At 41.5% G+C, this 27,189-nt stretch overlaps 1 protein-coding gene across 1 annotated transcript in view; it reads left to right on the top strand.

The window, feature by feature from the left end:
* LOC139753120 (protein O-mannosyl-transferase 2-like) overlaps positions 1–27,189 on the top strand; it is a 177,992-nt gene that overhangs the window by 96,607 nt on the left and 54,196 nt on the right. The window contains exons 10-12 of the mRNA XM_071669215.1: positions 17,175–17,269; positions 22,584–22,734; positions 23,919–24,102. Of these exons, the coding sequence (XP_071525316.1) occupies positions 17,175–17,269; positions 22,584–22,734; positions 23,919–24,102 (430 nt within the window). The remainder of the gene's footprint in view (positions 1–17,174; positions 17,270–22,583; positions 22,735–23,918; positions 24,103–27,189) is intronic.

Here is a 27,189-nt window from a genome sequence, read left to right as displayed (position 1 = left end):
GAGTGAAAAAGATTTTGTGTGATTGGGGCCTGAACATGCAGGAGGGTGAAAGGAGGGCAAGGAATAGAGTGAATTGGAGCGATGTGGTATACTGGGGTTGATGTGCTGTCAGTGGATTGAATCAAGGCATGTGAAGCGTCTGGGGTAAACCATGGAAAGTTGTGTAGGTATGTATATTTGCGTGTGTGGACGTATGTATATACATGTGTATGGGGGTGGGTTGGGCCATTTCTTTCGTCTGTTTCCTTGCGCTACCTAGCAAACGCGGGAGACAGCGACAAAGCAAAAAAAAAAAAAAAACTTAGAAAAATGAATAGATTTGTATGTAGCTTTTATGGATCTGGAAAAGGCATGTGTTAGAGTTGATAGAGATATTCTGTGGAAGGTATTAAGAATATATGGTGTGGGAGGCAAGTTGCTGGAAGCAATGAAAAGTTTTTATCGAGGATGTAAGGTATATGTACGTGTAGGAAGAGAGGAAAGTGATTGGTTGCCAGTGAACTTCAATTTGCGGTAGGGTTGCGTGATGTTTCATGGTTGTTTAATTTGTTTATGGATGGGGTTGTTAAGGAGGTGAGTGCAAGAGCTTTGGAGAGAGAGAGAAGTATGCAATCTGTTGTGGATGAGAGGGCTTGGGAAGTCAGTCATTTGTTGTTCACTGATGATACAGCACTGGTGGCTGATTCGGATGAGAAACTGCAGAAGCTGGTGACTGAGTTTGGTAAAGTGTGTGAAAGAAGAAAGCTGATAGTAAATGTGAATAAGAGCAAGGTTATTAAGTACAGTAGGGCTGAGGGACAAGTAAATTGGGAAGTAAGTTTGAATTGAGAAAAACTGGAGGAAGTGAAGTGTTTTAGATATCTGGGATTGGATTTGGGAGCGGATGGAACCATGGAAGCGGAAGTGAGTTGTAGGGTGGGAGAGGAGGCAAAGGTTTTGGGAGCATTAAAGAATGTGTGGAAGGTGAGAACATTATCTTGGAAAGCAAAAATGGGTATGTTTGAAGGAATAGTGGTTCCAACGATGTTATATGGTTGCGAGGCATGGGCTATAGATAGAGTTGTGCAGAGGAGGGTGGATGTGCTGGAAATGAGATGTTTAAGGACAATATGTGGTGTGAGGTGGTTTGATCGAGTAAGTAATGAAAGGGTAAGAGAGATGTGTGGTAATAAAAAGAGTGTGGTTGAGAGAGCAGAAGAGTGTGTTTTGAAACGGTTTGGTCACATGGAGAGAATGAGTGAGGAAAGATTGACCAAGAGGATATATGTGTCAGAGATAAAGTGAACGAGGAGAAGTGGGAGACCAAATTGGAGGTGGAAAGATGGAGTGAAATAGATTTTGAATGATCTGGGCCTAAACATGCAGGAGGGTGAAAGGTGTGCAAGTAATAGAGTGAATTGGAACGATGTGGTATACTGGGGTCGATGTGCTGTCAATGGATTGAACCAGGGCATGTGAAGTGTTGGGTAAACCATGGAAAGTTCTGTGGGGCCTGGATGTGGAAAGGGAGCTGTGGTTTTGATGCATTATTACATGACAGCTAGAGACTGAGTGTGAACGAATGTGGCCTTTGTTGTCTTTTCCTAGCACTACCTTGCGCACACATGAGGGGGGAGGGGGTTGTTATATTCATGTGTGGCGGGGTGGTGATGGGAATGAATAAAGGCAGACAGTATGAATCATGTACATGTGTATATATGTATATGTCTGTGTGTGTATATATATATATATATATATATATATATATATGTATGCGTTGAGATGTATAAGTAAGTATATTTGCATGTGTGGACGTGTATGCATATACATGTGTATGTGGGTGGGTTGGGCCATTCTTTCGTCTGTTTCCTAGCGCTACCTCACTAACGCGGGAGACAGCGACAAAGTAAGGAACGTAAGGGTAAGAGAGATGTCTGGAAATAAAAAGAGCGTGGTTGAGAGAGCAGAAGAGGGTGTTTTGAAATGGTTTGGGCACATGGAGAGAATGAGTGAGGAAAGATTGACCAAGAGGATATATGTGTCGGAGGTGGAGGGAATGAAGAGAAGTGGGAGACCAAATTGGAGGTGGAAAGATGGAGTGAAAAAGATTTTGTGTGATCTGGGCCTGAACATGCAGGAGGGTGAAACCACAGCTTCCTTTCCACATCCAGGCCCCACACAACTTTCCATGGTTTACCCCAGACGCTTCACATGCCCTGATTCAATCCACTGACAGCACGTCAACCCCGGTATACCACATCGATCCAATTCACTCTATTCCTTGCCCGCCTTTGACCCTCCTGCATGTTCAGGCCCCGATCACACAAAATCTTTTTCACTCCATCTTTCCACCTCCAATTTGGTCTCCCACTTCTCCTTGTTCCCTCCACCTCTGACACATATATCCTCTTGGTCAATCTTTCCTCACTCATTCTCTCCATGTGCCCAAACCATTTCAAAACACCCTCTTCTGCTCTCTCAACCACGCTCTTTTTATTTCCACACATCTCTCTTACCCTTATGTTACTCACTCGATCAAACCACCTCACACCACACATTGTCCTCAAACATCTCATTTCCAGCACATCCATCCTCCTGCACACAACTCTATCCATAGCCCACGCCTCGCAACCATACAACATTGTTGGAACCACTATTCCTTCAAACATACCCATTTTTGCTTTCCGAGATAATGTTCTCGACTTCCACACATTCTTCAAGGCCCCCAGAATTTTCGCCCCCTCCCCCACCCTATGATCCACTTCCGCTTCCATGGTTCCATCCGCTGCCAGATCCACTCCCAGATATCTAAAACACTTCACTTCCTCCAGTTTTTCTCCATTCAAACTCACCTCCCAATTTACTTGACCCTCAACCCTACTGTGCCTAATAACCTTGCTCTTATTCACATTTACTCTTAACTTTCTTCTTCCACACACTTTACCAAACTCAGTCACCAGCTTCTGCAGTTTCTCACATGAATCAGCCACCAGCGCTGTATCATCAGCGAACAACAACTGACTCACTTCCCAAGCTCTCTCATCCCCAACAGACTTTACTTGCCCCTCTTTCCAAAACTCTTGCATTTACCTCCCTAACAACCCCATCCATAAACAAATTAAACAACCATGGAGACATCACACACCCCTGCCGCAAACCTACATTCACTGAGAACCAATCACTTTCCTCTCTTCCTACACGTACACTTGCCTTACATCCTCGATAAAAACTTTTCACTGCTTCTAACAACTTTCCTCCCACACCATATATTCTTAATACCTTCCACAGAGCATCTCTATCAACTCTATCATATGCCTTCTCCAGATCCATAAATGCTACATACAAATCCATTTGCTTTTCTAAGTATTTCTCACATACATTCTTCAAAGCAAACACCTGATCCACACATCCTCTACCACTTCTGAAACCACACTGCTCTTCCCCAATCTGATGCTCTGTACATGCCTTCACCCTCTCAATCAATACCCTCCCATATAATTTACCAGGAATACTCAACAAACTTATACCTCTGTAATTTGAGCACTCACTCTTATCCCCTTTGCCTTTGTACAATGGCACTATGCACGCATTCTGCCAATCCTCAGGCACCTCACCATGAGTCATACATACATTAAGTAACCTTACCAACCAGTCAATAATACAGTCACCCCCTTTTTTAATAAATTCCACTGTAATACCATCCAAACCTGCTGCCTTGCCAGCTTTCATCTTCCGCAAAGCTTTCACTACCTCTTCTCTGTTTACCAAATCATTTTCCCTAACCCTCTCACTTTGCACACCACCTCGACCAAAACACCCTATATCTGCCACTCTGTCATCAAACACATTCAAGAAACCTTCAAAATACTCACTCCATCTCCCTCTCACATCACCACTACTTGTTATCACCTCCCCATTTGCGCCCTTCACTGAAGTTCCCATTTACATAAGTATACATATGTAAGTAGGAGAGATGGCCAGAGAGCGTTATTGGATTACGTGTTAATTGACAGGCCCGCGAAAGAGAGACTTTTGGATGTTAATGTGCTGAGAGGTGCAACTGGAGGGATGTCTGATCATTATCTTGTGGAGGCTAAGGTGAAGATTTGTATGGGTTTTCAGAAAAGAAGAGTGAATGTTGGGGTGAAGAAGGTGGTGAGAGTAAGTGAGCTTGGGAGGAGACTTGTGTGAGGAAGTACCAGGAGAGACTGAGTACAGAATGGAAAAAGGTGAGAACAATGGAAGTAAGGGGAGTGGGGGAGGAATGGGATGTATTTAGGGAATCAGTGATGGATTGCGCAAAAGATGCTTGTGGCATGAGAAGAGTGGGAGATGGGTTGATTAGAAAGGGTAGTGAGTGGTGGGATGAAGAAGTAAGATTATTAGTGAAAGAGAAGAGAGAGGCATTTGGACGATTTTTGCAGGGAAAAAATGCAATTGAGTGGGAGATGTATAAAAGAAAGAGACAGGAGGTCAAGAGAAAGGTGCAAGAGATGAAAAAGAGGGCAAATGAGAGTTGAGGTGAGAGAGTATCATTAAATTTTAGGGAGAATAAAAAGATGTTCTGGAAGGAGGGAAATAAAGTGCGTAAGACAAGGGAGCAAATGGGAACTTCAGTGAAGGGCGCAAATGGGGAGGTGATAACAAGTAGCGGTGATGTGAGAAGGAGATGGAGTGAGTATTTTGAAGGTTTGTTGAATGTGTTTGATGATAGAGTGGCAGATATAGGATGTTTTGGTCGAGGTGGTGTGCAAAGTGAGAGGGTTAGGGAAAATGATTTGGTAAACAGAGAAGAGGTAGTAAAAGCTTTGCGGAAGATGAAAGCCGGCAAGGCAGCAGGTTTGGATGGTATTGCAGTGGAATTTATTAAAAAAGGGGGTGACTGTATTATTGACTGGTTGGTAAGGTTATTTAATGTATGTATGACTTATGGTGAGGTGCCTGAGGATTGGCGGAATGCGTGCATAGTGCCATTGTACAAAGGCAAAGGGGATAAGAGTGAGTGCTCAAATTACAGAGGTATAAGTTTGTTGTTAGGGAGGTGAATGCAAGAGTTTTGGAAAGAGGGGCAAGTATGAAGTCTGTTGGGGATGAGAGAGCTTGGGAAGTGAGTCAGTTGTTGTTCGCTGATGATACAGCGCTGGTGGCTGATTCATGTGAGAAACTGCAGAAGCTGGTGACTGAGTTTGGTAAAGTGTGTGAAAGAAGAAAGTTAAGAGTAAATGTGAATAAGAGCAAGGTTATTAGGTACAGTAGGGTTGAGGGTCAAGTCAATTGGGAGGTGAGTTTGAATGGAGAAAAACTGGAGGAAGTAAAGTGTTTTGGATATCTGGGAGTGGATCTGGCAGCGGATGGAACCATGGAAGCAGAAGTGGATCATAGGGTGGGGGAGGGGGCGAAAATTCTGGGAGCCTTGAAGAATGTGTGGAAGTCGAGAACATTGTCTCGGAAAGCAAAAATGGGTATGTTTGAAGGAATAGTGGTACCAACAATGTTGTATGGTTGCGAGGCGTGGGCTATGGATAGAATTGTGCGCAGGAGGATGGATGTGCTGGAAATGAGATGTTTGAGGACAATGTGTGGTGTGAGGTGGTTTGATCGAGTAAGTAACGTAAGGGTATGTGGAAATAAAAAGAGCGTGGTTGAGAGAGCAGAAGAGGGTGTTTTGAAATGGTTTGGGCACATGGAGAGAATGAGTGAGGAAAGATTGACCAAGAGAATATATGTGTCGGAGGTGGAGGGAACGAGGAGAAGAGGGAGACCAAATTGGAGGTGGAGAGATGGAGTGAAAAAGATTTTGTGTGATTGGGGCCTGAACATGCAGGAGGGTGAAAGGAGGGCAAGGAATAGAGTGAATTGGAGCGATGTGGTATACTGGGGTTGATGTGCTGTCAGTGGATTGAATCAAGGCATGTGAAGCGTCTGGGGTAAACCATGGAAAGTTGTGTAGGTATGTATATTTGCGTGTGTGGACGTATGTATATACATGTGTATGGGGGTGGGTTGGGCCATTTCTTTCGTCTGTTTCCTTGCGCTACCTAGCAAACGCGGGAGACAGCGACAAAGCAAAAAAAAAAAAAAAACTTAGAAAAATGAATAGATTTGTATGTAGCTTTTATGGATCTGGAAAAGGCATGTGTTAGAGTTGATAGAGATATTCTGTGGAAGGTATTAAGAATATATGGTGTGGGAGGCAAGTTGCTGGAAGCAATGAAAAGTTTTTATCGAGGATGTAAGGTATATGTACGTGTAGGAAGAGAGGAAAGTGATTGGTTGCCAGTGAACTTCAATTTGCGGTAGGGTTGCGTGATGTTTCATGGTTGTTTAATTTGTTTATGGATGGGGTTGTTAAGGAGGTGAGTGCAAGAGCTTTGGAGAGAGAGAGAAGTATGCAATCTGTTGTGGATGAGAGGGCTTGGGAAGTCAGTCATTTGTTGTTCACTGATGATACAGCACTGGTGGCTGATTCGGATGAGAAACTGCAGAAGCTGGTGACTGAGTTTGGTAAAGTGTGTGAAAGAAGAAAGCTGATAGTAAATGTGAATAAGAGCAAGGTTATTAAGTACAGTAGGGCTGAGGGACAAGTAAATTGGGAAGTAAGTTTGAATTGAGAAAAACTGGAGGAAGTGAAGTGTTTTAGATATCTGGGATTGGATTTGGGAGCGGATGGAACCATGGAAGCGGAAGTGAGTTGTAGGGTGGGAGAGGAGGCAAAGGTTTTGGGAGCATTAAAGAATGTGTGGAAGGTGAGAACATTATCTTGGAAAGCAAAAATGGGTATGTTTGAAGGAATAGTGGTTCCAACGATGTTATATGGTTGCGAGGCATGGGCTATAGATAGAGTTGTGCAGAGGAGGGTGGATGTGCTGGAAATGAGATGTTTAAGGACAATATGTGGTGTGAGGTGGTTTGATCGAGTAAGTAATGAAAGGGTAAGAGAGATGTGTGGTAATAAAAAGAGTGTGGTTGAGAGAGCAGAAGAGTGTGTTTTGAAACGGTTTGGTCACATGGAGAGAATGAGTGAGGAAAGATTGACCAAGAGGATATATGTGTCAGAGATAAAGTGAACGAGGAGAAGTGGGAGACCAAATTGGAGGTGGAAAGATGGAGTGAAATAGATTTTGAATGATCTGGGCCTAAACATGCAGGAGGGTGAAAGGTGTGCAAGTAATAGAGTGAATTGGAACGATGTGGTATACTGGGGTCGATGTGCTGTCAATGGATTGAACCAGGGCATGTGAAGTGTTGGGTAAACCATGGAAAGTTCTGTGGGGCCTGGATGTGGAAAGGGAGCTGTGGTTTTGATGCATTATTACATGACAGCTAGAGACTGAGTGTGAACGAATGTGGCCTTTGTTGTCTTTTCCTAGCACTACCTTGCGCACACATGAGGGGGGAGGGGGTTGTTATATTCATGTGTGGCGGGGTGGTGATGGGAATGAATAAAGGCAGACAGTATGAATCATGTACATGTGTATATATGTATATGTCTGTGTGTGTATATATATATATATATATATATATATATATATGTATGCGTTGAGATGTATAAGTAAGTATATTTGCATGTGTGGACGTGTATGCATATACATGTGTATGTGGGTGGGTTGGGCCATTCTTTCGTCTGTTTCCTAGCGCTACCTCACTAACGCGGGAGACAGCGACAAAGTAAGGAACGTAAGGGTAAGAGAGATGTCTGGAAATAAAAAGAGCGTGGTTGAGAGAGCAGAAGAGGGTGTTTTGAAATGGTTTGGGCACATGGAGAGAATGAGTGAGGAAAGATTGACCAAGAGGATATATGTGTCAGAGGTGGAGGGAACAAGGAGAAGTGGGAGACCAAATTGGAGGTGGAAAGATGGAGTGAAAAAGATTTTGTGTGATCTGGGCCTGAACATGCAGGAGGGTGAAACCACAGCTTCCTTTCCACATCCAGGCCCCACACAACTTTCCATGGTTTACCCCAGACGCTTCACATGCCCTGATTCAATCCACTGACAGCACGTCAACCCCGGTATACCACATCGATCCAATTCACTCTATTCCTTGCCCGCCTTTGACCCTCCTGCATGTTCAGGCCCCGATCACACAAAATCTTTTTCACTCCATCTTTCCACCTCCAATTTGGTCTCCCACTTCTCCTTGTTCCCTCCACCTCTGACACATATATCCTCTTGGTCAATCTTTCCTCACTCATTCTCTCCATGTGCCCAAACCATTTCAAAACACCCTCTTCTGCTCTCTCAACCACGCTCTTTTTATTTCCACACATCTCTCTTACCCTTATGTTACTCACTCGATCAAACCACCTCACACCACACATTGTCCTCAAACATCTCATTTCCAGCACATCCATCCTCCTGCACACAACTCTATCCATAGCCCACGCCTCGCAACCATACAACATTGTTGGAACCACTATTCCTTCAAACATACCCATTTTTGCTTTCCGAGATAATGTTCTCGACTTCCACACATTCTTCAAGGCCCCCAGAATTTTCGCCCCCTCCCCCACCCTATGATCCACTTCCGCTTCCATGGTTCCATCCGCTGCCAGATCCACTCCCAGATATCTAAAACACTTCACTTCCTCCAGTTTTTCTCCATTCAAACTCACCTCCCAATTTACTTGACCCTCAACCCTACTGTGCCTAATAACCTTGCTCTTATTCACATTTACTCTTAACTTTCTTCTTCCACACACTTTACCAAACTCAGTCACCAGCTTCTGCAGTTTCTCACATGAATCAGCCACCAGCGCTGTATCATCAGCGAACAACAACTGACTCACTTCCCAAGCTCTCTCATCCCCAACAGACTTTACTTGCCCCTCTTTCCAAAACTCTTGCATTTACCTCCCTAACAACCCCATCCATAAACAAATTAAACAACCATGGAGACATCACACACCCCTGCCGCAAACCTACATTCACTGAGAACCAATCACTTTCCTCTCTTCCTACACGTACACTTGCCTTACATCCTCGATAAAAACTTTTCACTGCTTCTAACAACTTTCCTCCCACACCATATATTCTTAATACCTTCCACAGAGCATCTCTATCAACTCTATCATATGCCTTCTCCAGATCCATAAATGCTACATACAAATCCATTTGCTTTTCTAAGTATTTCTCACATACATTCTTCAAAGCAAACACCTGATCCACACATCCTCTACCACTTCTGAAACCACACTGCTCTTCCCCAATCTGATGCTCTGTACATGCCTTCACCCTCTCAATCAATACCCTCCCATATAATTTACCAGGAATACTCAACAAACTTATACCTCTGTAATTTGAGCACTCACTCTTATCCCCTTTGCCTTTGTACAATGGCACTATGCACGCATTCTGCCAATCCTCAGGCACCTCACCATGAGTCATACATACATTAAGTAACCTTACCAACCAGTCAATAATACAGTCACCCCCTTTTTTAATAAATTCCACTGTAATACCATCCAAACCTGCTGCCTTGCCAGCTTTCATCTTCCGCAAAGCTTTCACTACCTCTTCTCTGTTTACCAAATCATTTTCCCTAACCCTCTCACTTTGCACACCACCTCGACCAAAACACCCTATATCTGCCACTCTGTCATCAAACACATTCAAGAAACCTTCAAAATACTCACTCCATCTCCCTCTCACATCACCACTACTTGTTATCACCTCCCCATTTGCGCCCTTCACTGAAGTTCCCATTTACATAAGTATACATATGTAAGTAGGAGAGATGGCCAGAGAGCGTTATTGGATTACGTGTTAATTGACAGGCCCGCGAAAGAGAGACTTTTGGATGTTAATGTGCTGAGAGGTGCAACTGGAGGGATGTCTGATCATTATCTTGTGGAGGCTAAGGTGAAGATTTGTATGGGTTTTCAGAAAAGAAGAGTGAATGTTGGGGTGAAGAGGGTGGTGAGAGTAAGTGAGCTTGGGAAGGAGACTTGTGTGAGGAAGTACCAGGAGAGACTGAGTACAGAATGGAAAAAGGTGAGAACAATGGAAGTAAGGGGAGTGGGGGAGGAATGGGATGTATTTAGGGAATCAGTGATGGATTGCGCAAAAGATGCTTGTGGCATGAGAAGAGTGGGAGATGGGTTGATTAGAAAGGGTAGTGAGTGGTGGGATGAAGAAGTAAGATTATTAGTGAAAGAGAAGAGAGAGGCATTTGGACGATTTTTGCAGGGAAAAAATGCAATTGAGTGGGAGATGTATAAAAGAAAGAGACAGGAGGTCAAGAGAAAGGTGCAAGAGATGAAAAAGAGGGCAAATGAGAGTTGAGGTGAGAGAGTATCATTAAATTTTAGGGAGAATAAAAAGATGTTCTGGAAGGAGGGAAATAAAGTGCGTAAGACAAGGGAGCAAATGGGAACTTCAGTGAAGGGCGCAAATGGGGAGGTGATAACAAGTAGCGGTGATGTGAGAAGGAGATGGAGTGAGTATTTTGAAGGTTTGTTGAATGTGTTTGATGATAGAGTGGCAGATATAGGATGTTTTGGTCGAGGTGGTGTGCAAAGTGAGAGGGTTAGGGAAAATGATTTGGTAAACAGAGAAGAGGTAGTAAAAGCTTTGCGGAAGATGAAAGCCGGCAAGGCAGCAGGTTTGGATGGTATTGCAGTGGAATTTATTAAAAAAGGGGGTGACTGTATTATTGACTGGTTGGTAAGGTTATTTAATGTATGTATGACTTATGGTGAGGTGCCTGAGGATTGGCGGAATGCGTGCATAGTGCCATTGTACAAAGGCAAAGGGGATAAGAGTGAGTGCTCAAATTACAGAGGTATAAGTTTGTTGTTAGGGAGGTGAATGCAAGAGTTTTGGAAAGAGGGGCAAGTATGAAGTCTGTTGGGGATGAGAGAGCTTGGGAAGTGAGTCAGTTGTTGTTCGCTGATGATACAACGCTGGTGGCTGATTCATGTGAGAAACTGCAGAAGCTGGTGACTGAGTTTGGTAAAGTGTGTGGAAGAAGAAAGTTAAGCGTAAATGTGAATAAGAGCAAGGTTATTAGGTACAGTAGGGTTGAGGGTCAAGTCAATTGGGAGGTGAGTTTGAATGGAGAAAAACTGGAGGAAGTGAAGTGTTTTAGATATCTGGGAGTGGATCTGGCAGCGGATGGAACCATGGAAGCGGAAGTGGATCATAGGGTGGGGGAGGGGGCGAAAATTCTGGGAGCCTTGAAGAATGTGTGGAAGTCGAGAACATTATCTCGGAAAGCAAAAATGTCTATGTTTGAAGGAATAGTGGTTCCAACAATGTTGTATGGTTGCGAGGCGTGGGCTATGGATAGAGTTGTGCGCAGGAGGATGGATGTGCTGGAAATGAGATGTTTGAGGACAATGTGTGGTGTGAGGTGGTTTGATTGAGTAAGTAACGTAAGGGTAAGAGAGATGTGTGGAAATAAAAAGAGCGTGGTTGAGAGAGCAGAAGAGGGTGTTTTGAAATGGTTTGGGCACATGGAGAGAATGAGTGAGGAAAGATTGACCAAGAGGATATATGTGTCGGAGGTGGAGGGAACGAGGAGAAGTGGGAGACCAAATTGGAGGTGGAAAGATGGAGTGAAAAAGATTTTGTGTGATCGGGGTCTGAACATGCAGGAGGGTGAAAGGAGGGCAAGGAATAGAGTGAATTGGAGCGATGTGGTATACCGGGGTTGACGTGCTGTCAGTGGATTGAATCAAGGCATGTGAAGCGTCTGGGGTAAACCATGGAAAACTGTGTAGGCATGTATATTTGCGTGTGTGGACGTATGTATATACATGTGTATGGGGGTGGGTTGGGCCATTTCTTTTGTCTGTTTCCTTGCGCTACCTCGCAAACGCGGGAGACAGCGGCAAAAAAAATTATATGGGAGGGTATTGATTGAGAGGGTGAAGGCATGTACAGAGCATCAGATTGGGGAAGGGCAGTGTTGTTTCAGAAGTGGTAGAGGATGTGTGGATCAGGTGTTTGCTTTGAAGAATGTATGTGAGAAATACTTAGAAAAGCAAATGGATTTGTATGTAGCATTTATGGATCTGAAGAAGGCATATGATAGAGTTGATAGAGATGCTCTGTGGAAGGTATTAAGAATATATGGAGTGGGAGGCAAGTTGTTAGAAGCAGTGAAAAGTTTTTATTGAGGATGTAAGGCATGTGTACGTGTAGGAAGAGAGGAAAGTGATTGGTTCTCAGTGAATATAGGTTTGGGGCAGGGGTGTGTGATGTCTCCATGGTTGTTTAATTTGTTTATGGATGGGGTTGTTAGGGAGGTGAATGCAAGAGTTTTGGAAAGAGGGGCAAGTATGAAGTCTGTTGGGGATGAGAGAGCTTGGAAAGTGAGTCAGTTGTTGTTCGCTGATGATACAGCGCTGGTGGCTGATTCATGTGAGAAACTGCAGAAGCTGGTGACTGAGTTTGGTAAAGTGTGTGAAAGAAGAAAGTTAAGAGTAAATGTGAATAAGAGCAAGGTTATTAGGTACAGTAGGGTTGAGGGTCAAGTCAATTGGGAGGTAAGTTTGAATGGAGAAAAACCGGAGGAAGTAAAGTGTTTTAGATATCTGGGAGTGGATCTGGCAGTGGATGGAACCATGGAAGTGGAAGTGGATCATAGGGTGGGGGAGGGGGCGAAAATTCTGGGAGCCTTGAAGAATGTGTGGAAGTCTAGAAGATTATCTCGGAAAGCAAAAATGCGTATGTTTGAAGGAATAGTGGTTCCAACAATGTTGTATGGTTGCGAGGCGTGGGCTATGGATAGAGTTGTGCGCAGGAGGATGGATGTGCTGGAAATGAGATGTTTGAGGACAATGTGTGGTGTGAGGTGGTTTGATCGAGTAAGTAACGTAAGGGTATGTGGAAATAAAAAGAGCGTGGTTGAGAGAGCAGAAGAGGGTGTTTTGAAATGGTTTGGGCACATGGAGAGAATGAGTGAGGAAAGATTGACCAAGAGGATATATGTGTCGGAGGTTGAGGGAACGAGGAGAAGTGGGAGACCAAATTGGAGGTGGAAAGATGGAGTGAAAAAGATTTTGTGTGATCGGGGCCTGAACATGCAGGAGGGTGAAAGGAGGGCAAGGAATAGAGTGAATTGGATCGATGTGGTATACCGGGGTTGATGTGCTGTCAGTGGATTGAATCTTGGCATGTGAAGCGTCTGGTGTAAACCATGGAAAGCTGTGTAGGTATGTATATTTGCGTGTGTATATATATATATATATATATATATATATATATATATATATATATATATAAGTTTGTTGAGTATTCCTGGTAAATTATATGGGAGGGTATTGATTGAGAGGGTGAAGGCATGTACAGAGCATCAGATTGGGGAAGAGCAGTGTGGTTTCAGAAGTGGTAGAGGATGTGTGGATCAGGTGTTTGCTTTGAAGAATGTATGTGAGAAATACTTAGAAAAGCAAATGGATTTGTATGTAGCATTTATGGATCTGGAGAAGGCATATGATAGAGTTGATAGAGATGCTCTGTGGAAGGTATTAAGAATATATGGTGTGGGAGGCAAGTTGTTAGAAGCAGTGAAAAGTTTTTATCGAGGATGTAAGGCATGTGTACATGTAGGAAGAGAGGAAGGTGATTGGTTCTCAGTGAATGTAGGTGTGCGGCAGGGGTGTGTGATGTCTCCATGGTTGTTTAATTTGTTTATGGATGGGGTTGTTAGGGAGGTGAATGCAAGAGTTTTGGAAAGAGGGGCAAGTATGAAGTCTGTTGTGGATGAGAGAGCTTGGGAAGTGAGTCAGTTGTTGTTCGCTGATGATACAGCGCTGGTGGCTGATTCATGTGAGAAACTGCAGAAGCTGGTGACTGAGTTTGGTAAAGTGTGTGAAAGAAGAAAGTTAAGAGTAAATGTGAATAAGAGCAAGGTTATTAGGTACAGTAGGGTTGAGGGTCAAGTCAATTGGGAGGTGAGTTTGAATGGAGAAAAACTGGAGGAAGTGAAGTGTTTTAGATATCTGGGAGTGGATCTGGCAGCGGATGGAACCATGGAAGCAGAAGTGGATCATAGGGTGGGGGAGGGGGCGAAAATTCTGGGAGCCTTGAAGAATGTGTGGAAGTCTAGAAGATTATCTCGGAAAGCAAAAATGCGTATGTTTGAAGGAATAGTGGTTCCAACAATGTTGTATGTTTGCGAGGCGTGGGCTATGGATAGAGTTGTGCGCAGGAGGATGGATGTGCTGGAAATGAGATGTTTGAGGACAATGTGTGGTGTGAGGTGGTTTGATCGAGTAAGTAACGTAAGGGTAAGAGATAAGTGTGGAAATAAAAAGAGCGTGGTTGAGAGAGCAGAAGAGGGTGTTTTGAAATGGTTTGGTCACATGGAGAGAATGAGTGAGGAAAGATTGACCAAGAGGATATATGTGTCAGAGGTGGAGGGAACGAGGAGAAGAGGGAGACCAAATTGGAGGTGGAAAGATGGAGTGAAAAAAGATTTTGTGTGATTGGGGCCTGAACATGCAGGAGGGTGAAAGGAGGGCAAGGAATAGAGTGAATTGGATCGATGTGGTATACTGGGGTTGTCGTGCTGTCAGTGGATTGAATCTTGGCATGTGAAGCGTCTGGGGTAAACCATGGAAAGCTGTGTAGGTATGTATATTTGCGTGTGTGGACGTATGTATATACATGTGTATGGGGGTGGGTTGGGCCATTTCTTTCGTCTGTTTCCTTGCGCTACCTCGCAAACGCGGGAGAGAGCGACAAAGCAAAAAAAAAAAAAAAAAAAATATATATATATATATATATATATATATATATATATATATATATATATATATATATATATATATATATATATATTTTTTTTTTTTTTTTTTCATACTATTCGCCATTTCCCGCGATAGCGAGGTAGCGTTAAGAACAGAGGACTAGGCCTTTGAGGGAATATCCTCACCTGGCCCCCTTCTCTGTTCCTTCTTTTGGAAAATGAAAAAAAACGAGAGGGGAGGATTTCCAGCCCCCCGCTCCCATCCCTTTTAGTCGCCTTCTACGACACGCAGGGAATACGTGGGAAGTATTCTTTCTCCCCTATCCCCAGGGATAGGGGAGAATATATATATATATATATGGATATATATATATATATATATATATATATATATATATATATATATATATATATATATATATATATATATATATATATATATATATATATATATGGCTTTCTGCCATGATGATGCAGTTACACTCTTATTGTCAAGTATAGGTTACTGTTTATCTATCTGTCTATACCTCTAGTGACCAGCCATGGCAAGTTTCTCTGTAACATGGTCTTTTTTTCAGCTTGATATATATTAGGTTTCTCATGATAACTTTGGAAATGAAATGTTATCATACATCAACTGGGCATTCAAATAGAGTTGCAGAAGTTAGGTTATCATTTGATGTTGGTTGATATTTAGTGGTTAGAAGGCAAAAGGAAAAGTAACCTATATGAAAGAAAGAAAAGTGCTAATGCAGAAAGTGAAGGGTGTAAACTGAGAAGTAAGGGAGGATGAGTTATGATAAACTGCTCTTGATTGGACTGTGTTGGAAAAGGAAGGGGGAGTCATACATCAACTTGTGATTCAGATATAGGTAGGAAAATTTAGAAAATCAATAAAGTTTGTCTGCTCTTCTGTACAAAGCATCATCTGATGTTGGCTGCCATGTAAGTGCTCACGAGCAAATGGAAAAGCATATATGAAAGAATGAAAAGTAGTAGTGCATTAAAGTGTATGGTTTAAATTGAGAAGTAAGAGAGGATGAGCTGCCAAGGTGAACTGTGTTTAGCACCTATATCAAGAAAGAAGACAAAGGAAGAACCCCTACTACTACCACCTCCACCACCAATGTGTCAAGACTTTATACAAAAGATAGATGGTCCTCTGTGCCACTTAAGTGTCTGCTCAAGAAGAGAAAGACATTTAAGACTGGAGGAGAAGCTCCAATATTTTAAGAAGACTTTTCATAACTTGGAGTGCCCAGGAAATAGGTTAAGATAATGTCAAATACACTTAGTTAATGGATTAAACAGAAGGATCTTTAAAGGAAAGAACAAATTTTAGGATGATTCTAAAACTGAACTCTGTTTCAAGAGAAATGGTAATGATAATTTTTTGGTTTTTAAAAACTTATAATTCTTTCTAAGTGTAGGGTAGTTAGTCTTAAACACCTTCTTAGGATATGCACTTCTCAGAGTAATTCTGAACATCATAAAGAGAATCATTACTACCTTTGAAAAAGGCATCACAGTACTCGTAATCATATAATGTTGCTTTATCATTTGTGTCATCACCATAATCAGTCTTGAGTGAGAAGTTTATCACTAAGAAGTTGTAAACAAGATCAGGACCTGATTTATGACAACCTTTGGGAAGGAAAGACATTTGAGGATGACATTCTAACCCAAAGAGAATTGATGAAGGGAAACCTTTTACATCAGTCTTCTTTGGTATTTTGCCTGTCATTAGGTCTTGGTTATGGAGTTATCTCTTTCCGTGCTTTTGCATCATCGACCTTTCTCTTAAAGTCATATTAAGTTTTCCCACACTTCAAATCATCCACCATAGATTTCTTTTCTTTCTTTAGGTCCTTTGTTCTCACATATTCCCAGTATTGCATCTGTCAGCAGACTTCTTCCTTGCACTGTGTCTAATCCATGTCTTTCTTTATATTATTACAGCTAATAATATCTGGTCAGTTGAAGTCTACCTTGAGTAGATATTGTGATAAAATACTGTATCAGAGAACTTTCTATGTAGGGAAGACCTTTTATTCTAACAGCATTGAGGAAGAGTTTCTGTTTCTGCACACCAGTCTTTCCCTTGAGGAAGAGTTCCTACTCTAAAGAAGCTTAGTATTAGATTCTTCCTCCTAGATAGTATTTTTGATAATGATAAATTGAATATGGTTTGAATATTGTTTTTATCCCACAATAATTCAACATAATCTGCACAAAGGTCATTTGTGTATGCAAAATTCAGAAAAGTCAGGACATCTGAAGAGGAGTTTTTTCTCTTATACTCAACTCTGGTCTTTCCTCTGAGAATGGGTTTATTTCTTAGTAAAGCTTTTCAGTTTTTGTATCCCAGTATAATTCTCTAAAGCAGACTTTCTTTCCCTGAGCAAAATTTTGTATCTTACTGATATACACTTACAGGAATAATTTTAAGATGAGTATAGTCATACATTGCAGAATATAATGGAGAGTTGCCTTTACAGCAAGAGCATCCATGCAGCAGAAGAGGGCATTTTCAGCCCTGGGTTCCAAATGAAGCTCAAGGATAATGCTCTAAACAACATTACCCAGCCCAAAGGTATGATGCAGCATTCATTTTCCTGTTATTTGCCCTCATCATTCGTTATTAATGAACTTGCATTGTAAGAAATAGCCTTTATCTGTATATCCTATTATTATAACTCCAGTCTTACATAACTGTGCAGTGGGAATAGGGAATGTTGTGCTCTTTAGGTCCCATCTTTTAACCATTCCATCTGACTGTGCTGCCAATAAGAGGGAGGGCTCAGGCAGAAGCAATATTGGGTCCTCTCGAGACCATAACTCTGCTGGTGAATCTGACTTTTTCTGCACCCTACCACCTCGTATTCTGTAGACCACCTAACTAGTACCTCAATAGTATCATAGTTCTAGAGACCTAACTGTTCTATCATGTTTCCATAAATTCTTTCCATATATCTAATTATGATTAATTTAGTGTTTCTATGATTTAATTATAGTCTTCATTGTTTTTGTGTCGGAGATGTTTTTTTTATGTATTTTGATATCAACAGGTTTGTTGCATTTTTTATGAATCTTAAAACTCCAAATTCTTATGTTATCTGGTTCAAGATTTGTTTGTCAACAGCTTCTACTTTTCAGTGTTTCACCAATTGCTGTCCTATTACCAGAAATTTTATTATATTCTGTGGCTGTTGAAATTCTTGCCACAAGACCATGACATTATCTTGTTCTCTGGTTGAGGCCTTTTACTTGGGAAATTGCAACACACTTCTCGGAAAGTGGAAGCAGTCCTTTCACACAAAGAGAGAGGGGGATAAAGCTTTCATATTTTTCATTCTATGATTTTGAAAAAATTAGCAACCACCTATTTGTGTGTAGCACTTCCACACCACTCTCTCAACAGTGGATTCAGATTTCATCTCTGATCTATTGTATCATAAGACACGATTTCATCCACAGTTGGTTCATTTGACCACATTTATGTAAACATCTGTTCATTCTCTGTTCCTTCGTGACCAACTGCCGCCCTCCTAACATCACTGTGGCTTCTTATTAGTGCAGTGGACTAATTTGTTAAAATTCTTTTTCTTTTTCTTGTTTTTCATGGGCAATGCATATCTCTTTCAAGCATATAGAATGTGTGAATGAAGGCTTGTATCCCCCCCTTACTCTAAGACTGTCTCTTCACCTACTCCATAATTTAATCACTCATGTTCTGAGCTTGCTTGGGCAAGAGATAAGGCCATGAGAGTTGATCAATATGGATGTGTCCCCTATTTATTTGACTGATGGAAAAACAAATGTTGTGTCCCTCTTTTCTCTGCTAAATATTTTGGGTTATCAGAAATTTTTGAATTTCCATGCAATTTCAGGTTTATGAAACAAAACAAAGCTTTGATTATGGCACAAAATATATGAAGCCTTGGTTTTTTAGGGGTTTTTTCCTTTGGACCTCATGCTGTGAAACCATGTACCCAAGATTATAATAGAATACTAAGCTGTATAGAAAAGGTTTCCCAGTCTATGGTAACATTTGAAGCCCATGCACCTGATGAATTTGGCTTTGAAGAACTTTTTTCATAAATCTTTATTCACTGTTCATTTCACTTGAAATTATTGCTGATCCGTTCATCATGAGTTGAAAGATTCTGTCATCTAAAAGTGATAACCACATTGCTTCCCTATGCATACCTTAGGATCTCTTTCCATGGGGCTTCTGCAGTACTTAGGATGGGACCACAGGTTAAAAGGTGTGGCAACATTGTGCACGTTTTTTTTGAGGGTGAAGGCAAGACAACTGACGTGTAAGTGTTTAGTGTTTTCACTGTGTTAATTGCGTCTGAGGTATTAGGGGTCTTCCTTCTCGTTAAAACAGTGTTTTTGATACTGGAGAGATGGGTGGTGTCCAGAATACTGATTAGAAAAAGTAACAGGTACATGACTGGGGTGTAGTTTTAGAAGAGTGTAAGTATGTTGGAGTAAAGTTTAAGATTGGATTTGGATTTTTTTGTATGAGGCTTCAGTCTTGGACAAAAAAGTCCACACTAAGGCCAGGCCTTATTGAAATATTGAGAGGATTATGGAAGGGAAAAAGAAGAGACAAGGGAAAACATTCATAGATTTTGGAGGAAGTGTAAAACTTGTCTTTTAAATTGTGCCAAGTCATAGATATTGAGAAAGACATAAGAGGGTAGAGTTATCAAAATGGCCCCCCTGTGACTTGCCAGTGGTCATACAGTAAGCATTTGATGCAGCAGTTTGCCAAGTATTGTGTGGTCTACCTAGTGGTTGGAGCACACAGGCAGCCAGCTTTTGGGAGCAAATACTTGTCATATCATTTTTGTATGTATGCTTTGTCATTGTTGTGTTTGTTAAGGGAAGGGGGATCTTTGAGTATAGGTTGGTTACAGATGGCATGGATGGGAAGGGCCCACAGTGGGTTGTGAGAGATGGGTGATTATTAGTGCTTATGCACCTGGCCATGAGTAGGAGGAGGAAGAGAGGCAAGTGTTTTGGGAACAGCTGAGTGTGTCAGCAGGTTCAGTGCTAGAGATCAGGTATTAGTGATGACTGATTTAGATGCAAGAGTGAGTAATATGGCAACTTAGGATATAACTGGGGGATATGGGGTATTAGTAAAGTGAATAGAAATTGTGAAGAGTTTGTGGAGTTTTGTGCTGAAAAAGGACTTGTGACTGGGAATACCTGGTTTAAAATGAGGGGTATACATAAGTATAAATGGATGAGTAAAACAGATGATTAGGGGGCTTTATTTCATTGCATAGTAGTCGATAGACTTATAAAAGAAAGACACCTGGACATGAATGTGTTGGGAAGGGCAACTGGTGGAATGTCTTACCTTTACCTGGTGGAACCAAGGGTAAAGATGTGCAGGGGTTTTATGAAAAGAGGGAATGATATGAGTGAGAAAAGGACAGTAAAATTAAGTGTGTTTAGAGAAAAGGTATGTGTGAAGAAATATCAGGAGAGATTGGATGCAGAATAGCAAAAGGTGAGTGTAAACAAAGCACGGGGAGTGGATGAGGAACGGGAGATATTTAGGGAAGCATTGCTGGTATGTGTGTTGTATGCGGATGGTGGGAGTGTGGGCAGGTGAGAAGAGATAGTTAGTTGTGGGATGATGAAGTAAAGTTGTTTTTGAAAGAGGAAGGAGGTGTAAGTGCAGTATTTACAAGGAAGGAGTGCAAATGATTGATGATGTGCAAGAGAAAGTGACAGGAGGTCAAGAGGAAGGTGAAGGGTTGAAAAAGAGGGCAAATAAGAGATTAGATTGAGCAATTATCAGTAAACTTTGGGAAGAATAAGTTGTTTTGGAAGGAGGTTAACAGTGTGAGAAAAACTAGAGAATGAATGAGAACCTCAGTGGAAGGGGTAAATGGGGAAGAGTGAGTTTTTTGAAGGACTGTTGATTGTGTTTGATGATAGGATGGCAGATGTTGGTGTTTTGGTTAGGGAGGTATGTCAAGTGAGAAAGTCATGGCGGTTGTTTTGGTGAAGAGAAGTGGTGAAAGCCTTGTATTAGATGAAATGTGTCAAGATGGTTGGGGAGGTATGGCAAGAGAGAAAGTCATGGCAAGTTTTTTGGTTAAGAGAAAAGTGGTGAAAACCTTGTGTTAGATGAATTGTGACAAGATGGCTAGAGTGGATGGTAGTGCTGTTGAGTTTCTTCAGAAAAGGGATAATGGTTTTGTTGAAAGGTTAGTTTGGATTTTCACTGTGTGTGTGGATCATTGCGAGGAGACTGAGGATTTGCAGAATGCATATATAGTGCCAATGTATAAAGGTAAGTGTTCAAACTACAGAGGTATGAGTTTGTTGAGTTTGTGTGTTAAGTTGTTTGAGAGATTTATGATTGAGATGTTGTAGGCATATACCATGCATTAGATTGGGGAGGAACATTTTGGTTTCAGGAGGGGTACAGGATGTGTGGATCTGGTCTTTACTTTCAAGATTTTATGAGAAACTGAGAAAAAGGAGAATTTGTGTGTAGCATTTATAGATCTGGAAAGAGCATATGTTAAGGGTGATGGAGAAGCTTTGTGGAAGGTCTTATGAATATAGGTTGTGAGAGGAAAGCTACTTGAAGCAGTGAGAAGTTTTTATCTGGAGCATAAGGTGTATGTTTGAGTTTGAAGAAAGGAGAACAAGTGGTTCCTGATGAAGATTGGTTTGAAGCAGGAGTGTGGGGTGTCACTGTGACTTTAAATGTTTATGGATGGGTTGGTAAGGAAGGGAAATGCAAGGGTCTTGGAAAGAACGGTGAGTATGTAGTATACAGTGGGTGAGGGGGGGGTGCCTGGGAAATGTCAGGTGTTGTTTGATGATGACACAGCATTGATGGTTGATTGGAGTGAGAAACTGCAGAAGTTGGTGACTGAGAGTGGGAGAGTTGTTAAAGGAGAAAGTTTGAGAGTAAATGTGAGTAAAAGCAAGTTATTAGGTGTAGCAGAGCAGATGGAGAGGTTTGTTATGGATTTAGTTTGAATGGAGAAAATTTGGAGGTATTGAATTATTTTAGATACCTGGAAGTGGACGTGGCAGCAAATGGGACTGTGGAAGCAGGAATGAATCAAAGGGTATGTTAGGGGATGAAGGTTCTGGGAGCATTGAGGAATGTGTGGAGAGAGAGGTTGTTATTTGGGAGGGTGAAAATGGGTATGTTTGAAAGTATTTTCATCCCAGCAATGTTTTTACCTGCATCTTTGTCCACCATTCCCATTTTGACTCTGCTATACATTTCGTTTTTAGCATTTTAGGGCATGCTGGGGACTTCTTGATAATCTATAACTCTCTACTTGATGTAACAGATATGTTTAAGAGTTTCCTAGGCCCTCATTTCCCATGCTCACTGACTGGCCTTGGTTAGAATGAAAGCCAGTTTTGAACTTACAAAACATTACTTCTTCCTACAGAGGAAACTAGTAAGCAAATCTTCCTTTTCCTTTCCAGCCCTCCATCCCCTTTTTTACTCCTTCATATACCATGGCAAGTAGTTTGGGCTTTTTAGGAAGGAGTTTTGTTTGTCCATGTGGACCTAGATTTAGGCTCTTGTCAGTTTTCTTCTAGTATAGAGAAACTGGTGTTAAGCAGTGGTTCATATAATGTGATTATGTTCTTTGGAAGAGACAGTGTGTTTATTCATAGGGTATTTTGGGATATTACTCCTAGAGAAAGCAAAGCTCTTTTCTGTAAGAAATATTTCCATTCCCATGGGATGGCACAAATGCATTCATGTATGAATCTGTTATGTAAATTAATTCTGTTTAACTGGAATGAAGTTTATGATAGATAGACAGATATGAGATGCTGTACGTGATTTTCTGTATACCCTGACTCACATTCATTCTATGTTACTTGCAATGATGCAGATGTGGCATATGGGAGCATAGTAACCTTGAAGAATAACAACCTAGCTGGAGTGTACTTGCACAGTCATAACCTAACATACCCAGAGAGGATCCCAGGCAAGAACATGCAGCAGGTTACTGGTTTCAGTGCCAAGGATGTCAACAACTACTTGTGAGTTTCTCTTTACTCAGTGTTTGTCAGTCATATCAGGTCTGATGTCAAGCTTTTAAAAAAGTATGGTCTGGTGGAGTTTCCTTCTCTTTTTTGAGCAATAAATGCTTTTGTATGTATTATACCAGTGCTTTTGAATTGATCACATTGAAGTTTCCATAAAACTGATCTACTGGTAGGCAGTCGTTGACTAGGGAGGTATATTACTGGTACGACCCTCCTAGGCATTGGGCCTACATGTTAGGGGTCATGTATCATGAACTTGACAGAGTTATAGCTTGAACATAGATTTACTAAGCAGGCAGGATTCTCCCAGTTCTTCACAGCACATTGATTTCAGAATACTAATGATTACTTTACTGTACTTACGTAGCAAAACCCAACATGTTTCATAATTTTCAATTATTGTCTGCAGCAGAATTTCATTTCCCTCACAGTTGCTCATGTTCTTCCACAACAGTCTTACAGTTCTCAGATTGGCTTATTCATTGGCTTAGCAAAATCCTATATCACACATACAATCTCTCTTCCCCATGGCAAAATCCTACCCCACCACATAAGCTCACTTTCTGACACAGTCACACATTCCACATTATTGTTCATTGTCAACCATGATAAGATCTGTCTCCTCACTCTTACTAAATTTTCCCAATAGGAAAACTCTTACAACCTCTCTATCCCTGTGTGTGAGAAATTCTTTTTCCCTCACATTAGTTTCATTCACTTACAGCAAGATTCTTCTGTGTTCATAATCTCTTCCACTGCAAAATCTTTTACCTCTGAAAAACTCTCCTGTGTTTTATTCTGTACCATGGTCCTTATATCTAACTTGCTGCCTTCACAGTATATCCTTTTTCCTTATGCTTTCACACTTTCCTACCAGGGTAAGATTTTGTTTCCTTCACTCCCCCATTCTCCCTCACAGAAAAAATGTAGTTCCCCCATTTCTGCAACTTAAACCCAGGGTAAGACTCTGCTTCCCTCACTTCTTCCTGCAGTCAAGATCCTCTTCCTTGTACTCTCCTTTCTATTTTCTCTACACTTCCCAATTTGTACCAAAGGAAGATCATGTTTCTACAAAGTATATCGCTTTTCACCATAGCATGTTCTTGTTTTCCTTGTACTTTCTTGCCAGTCTCATAGAAGGATTCTATATCTCTCACATCCTCAATTATCCCCCGCAGTAAGATCCTATTCCCTGAGGAGGACCCTGACTTGGCTAATGGGTTTTACAACGGATTGCCAGAACTAGTGAGTCATGGGGACTGGGTTCGTCTCTACCACCCAACCACCAGTGCCATCCTTGCCTGCAGCAAAAATAAGTCTCTTGTTACCAGGAAGCACCGTCTCATCTATGCCAAACCTTATGTATGTGTTTGAATTGTTTTTCTCTCGGTATTATTCTAAAGTTTGTAGTACTCATATGGTCTGATATTTCATTATGGTGCATACAGGTTGAGTATCCCTTATCCGAAATGCCTGGGACGAGAGGTGTTTTGGATTTTTTCAGATTTTGGAATATTTTCATATACAGTGTGTGGATGTAAGCAAGATGAGAAAAAAGGAGAAATAGGTAGTATGTTTGAGGAAAGGAACCTGGATGTTTTGGCTCCGAGTGAAACAAAGCTCAAGGGTAAAGGGGAAGAGTGGTTTGGGAATGTCTTGGGAGTAAAGTCAGGGGTTAATGACAAGAGCAAAGGAAGGAGTAGCACTACTTCTGAAGTAGGAGTTGTGGGAGTATGTGATAGAGTGTAAGAAAGTAAACTCTAGATTGATATGGGTAAAACTGAAAGTTGATGGAGAGAAATGGGTGATTATTGGTGCCTATGCACCTGGTCATGAGACGAAAGATCATGAGAGGCAAATGTTTTGGGAGCAGCTTAGTAAGTGTGTTAGCAGCTTAGATGCATAAGACCAGGTTATAGTGATCTGAATGCAAAGGTGAGTAATGTGGTAGTTGAGGGTATAATTGTGTACATGGGGTGTTCAGTGTTGTAAATGGAAATGGTGAAGAGCTTGTAGATTTGTGTGCTGAAAAAGACTGGTGATTGGGAACATCTGGTTTAAAAAAAGAGATATACATAAGTATACGTATGAGAGTAGGAGAGATTGCCAGAGGGCGTTATTAGATTATGTGTTAATTGATAGGTGTGTAAAAGAGAGACTTTTGGATGTGAATGTGCTGAGAGGGGTAGATGGAGGGATGTCTGATCACTATCTTGTGGAGGCGAAGGTGAAGATTTGTAGAGGTTTTCAGAAGAGAGAATTTTGGGGAGAAGAGAGTAGTGAAAGTAAGTGCACTTGGAAAGGAAATGCCAGGAGATTGAGTGTAGAATGGCAAAAGGTGAGAGCAAATGACATGAGGGGAGTGGGGGAGGAAGGTATTTAGGGAAGCAGTGATGGTTTGCATAAAAGATGCATGTGGTATGAGAAAGGTGGGAGGTGGGCAGATTAGAAAGGGTAGTGAATGGTGGGATGAAGACGTAAGATTGTTAGTGAAAGAAAAGAGAGAGGTGTTTGGATGATTTTTGCAGGGAAGTAGTGTAAATGAGTGGGAGATGTACAAAAGAAAGCAGCAGGAGGTTAAGAGAAAGGTGCAAGAAGTGAAAATGAGGACAAATGAGAGTTGGGGTGAGAGAGTATCATTAGATTTAGGGAGAATGAAAAGATGTTTTGGAAGTTGGTAGATAAAGTGTGTGAGACAGAACAAATGGGAAATCGGTGAAGGAGGCTAATGGGGAGGTAATAACTAGTAGTGATGAAGTGAGTAGGAGATGGATTGAATATTTTGAAGGTTTGTTGAATGCTTTTGATGACAGAGTGGCAGACATAGGTTATTTTGGTTGGGGTGGTGTGCGAAGTGAGAAGGTCAGGGAGAATGGTTTGGTGAACAGAGAAGAGATAGTGAAAGCTTTGCAAAAGATGAAAGCCAGCAAGGTGGTGGGTTTGGATGGTTCTGCAGTGGAATTTATAAAAAAGGGGGTGACTGTGTTGTTGATTAGTTGGTGAGAATATTCATTGTATATATGGATCATGGTGAGGTGCCTGAGGATTGGCAGAATGCATACATAATGCCATTGTACAAAGGCAAAGGGGATAAAGGTGTGTTCATACTACAAAAGCATAAGTTTATTGAGTATTCCTGGGAAATTGTATGGTAGGGTAATGATTGAGAGGGTGAAGGCATGTACAGAGCATCAGACTGGGGAGGAGCAATGTGGATTCAGAAGTGGTAGAGGATGTGTGGCTCAGGTGTTTGCTTTGAAGAATTTATGTTAGATATACTTAAAAAACAGATGGGTTTGTATGTAACATTTATGAATCTGTAGAGGGCATATGATAGGGTTGATAGAGATGCTTTGTGGAAGGTCTTAAGAGTATATGGTGTGGGAGGTAAACTGCTAGAAGCAGTGAAAAAAATTTTCCATGGATGTAAGGCATTTGTATGATTAGGAAGAGAGGAAGGTGATGTCTCCATGGTTGTTTAAGTTGTTTATGATGGGGTAGTTTGGGAGGTAAATGCAAGGGTTTTGGAGAGAGTGGCGATTATGCAGTCTGTTGGGGATGAAAGGGCCTGGAAAGTGAGTCAGTTGTTGTTTCCCGATGATACAGCACTGACGGTTGATTCAAGTGAGAAACTGCAGAGGTTGGTGACTGAGTTTGGAAAAGTGTGTGTAAGGAGAAAGTTGAGAGTAAATGTGAATAAGTGCAAGGTTATTAGGTTCATTAGGGTTGAGGGACAAGTTAATTGGGATGTAAGTTTGAATGGAGAAAAATTGGATGAAGTGAAGTGTTTTAGATATCTGAGAGTGGACTTAGCAGTGAGTGGAACCATGGAAGTCACAGGACGGGGGAGGGGTCAAAGGTTCTGGGAGAAATGAAGAATGCGTGGAAGGCGAGAACATTATCTGGGAGAGGGAAAATGGGTATGTTTGAAGGAATAGTAGTTCCAGCAGTGTTATATGGTTATGAGGCATGGGCTCTCTCTCTCTCTCTCTCTATATATATATATATATATATATCTTTTCTTTCTTTCAAACTATTCGCCATTTCCTGCGTTAGCGAGGTAGCGCTAAGAACAGAGGACTGGGCCTTTGAGGGAATATCCTCACCTGGCCCCCTTCTCTGTTCCTTCTTTTGGAAAATTATATAGGGTTGGACGGAGGAGGGTGGATGTGTTGAGGACATGTGGTGTGAGGTGGTTTGATTAAGTAATGAAAGGGTAGGAGAGAGTTGTGGAAATAAATTGAGTGTGGTTGAGAGAGTAGAAGAGGGCAAGTTGAAATGGTTTGGACATATGGAGAGATTGAGTCAGGAAAGGTTGACAAAGAGGATGTGTCGGAGGTCAAGGGAAAAAGAAGCGGGAGACCAGATTGGAAGTGGAAGAATGGAGTGAAAAAGATTTCGACAGATTGGGGCCTGAACATACAGAAGGGCAAGAAGCGTGCAGGGAAT

This window comes from Panulirus ornatus, chromosome 14 (genome assembly GCF_036320965.1).
Source record: "Panulirus ornatus isolate Po-2019 chromosome 14, ASM3632096v1, whole genome shotgun sequence".
In the NCBI taxonomy this organism is placed as follows: Eukaryota; Metazoa; Arthropoda; class Malacostraca; order Decapoda; family Palinuridae; genus Panulirus; species Panulirus ornatus.
Note: the sequence above shows the minus strand (reverse complement) of the source record. Positions and strands in the feature narration are given on the sequence as shown.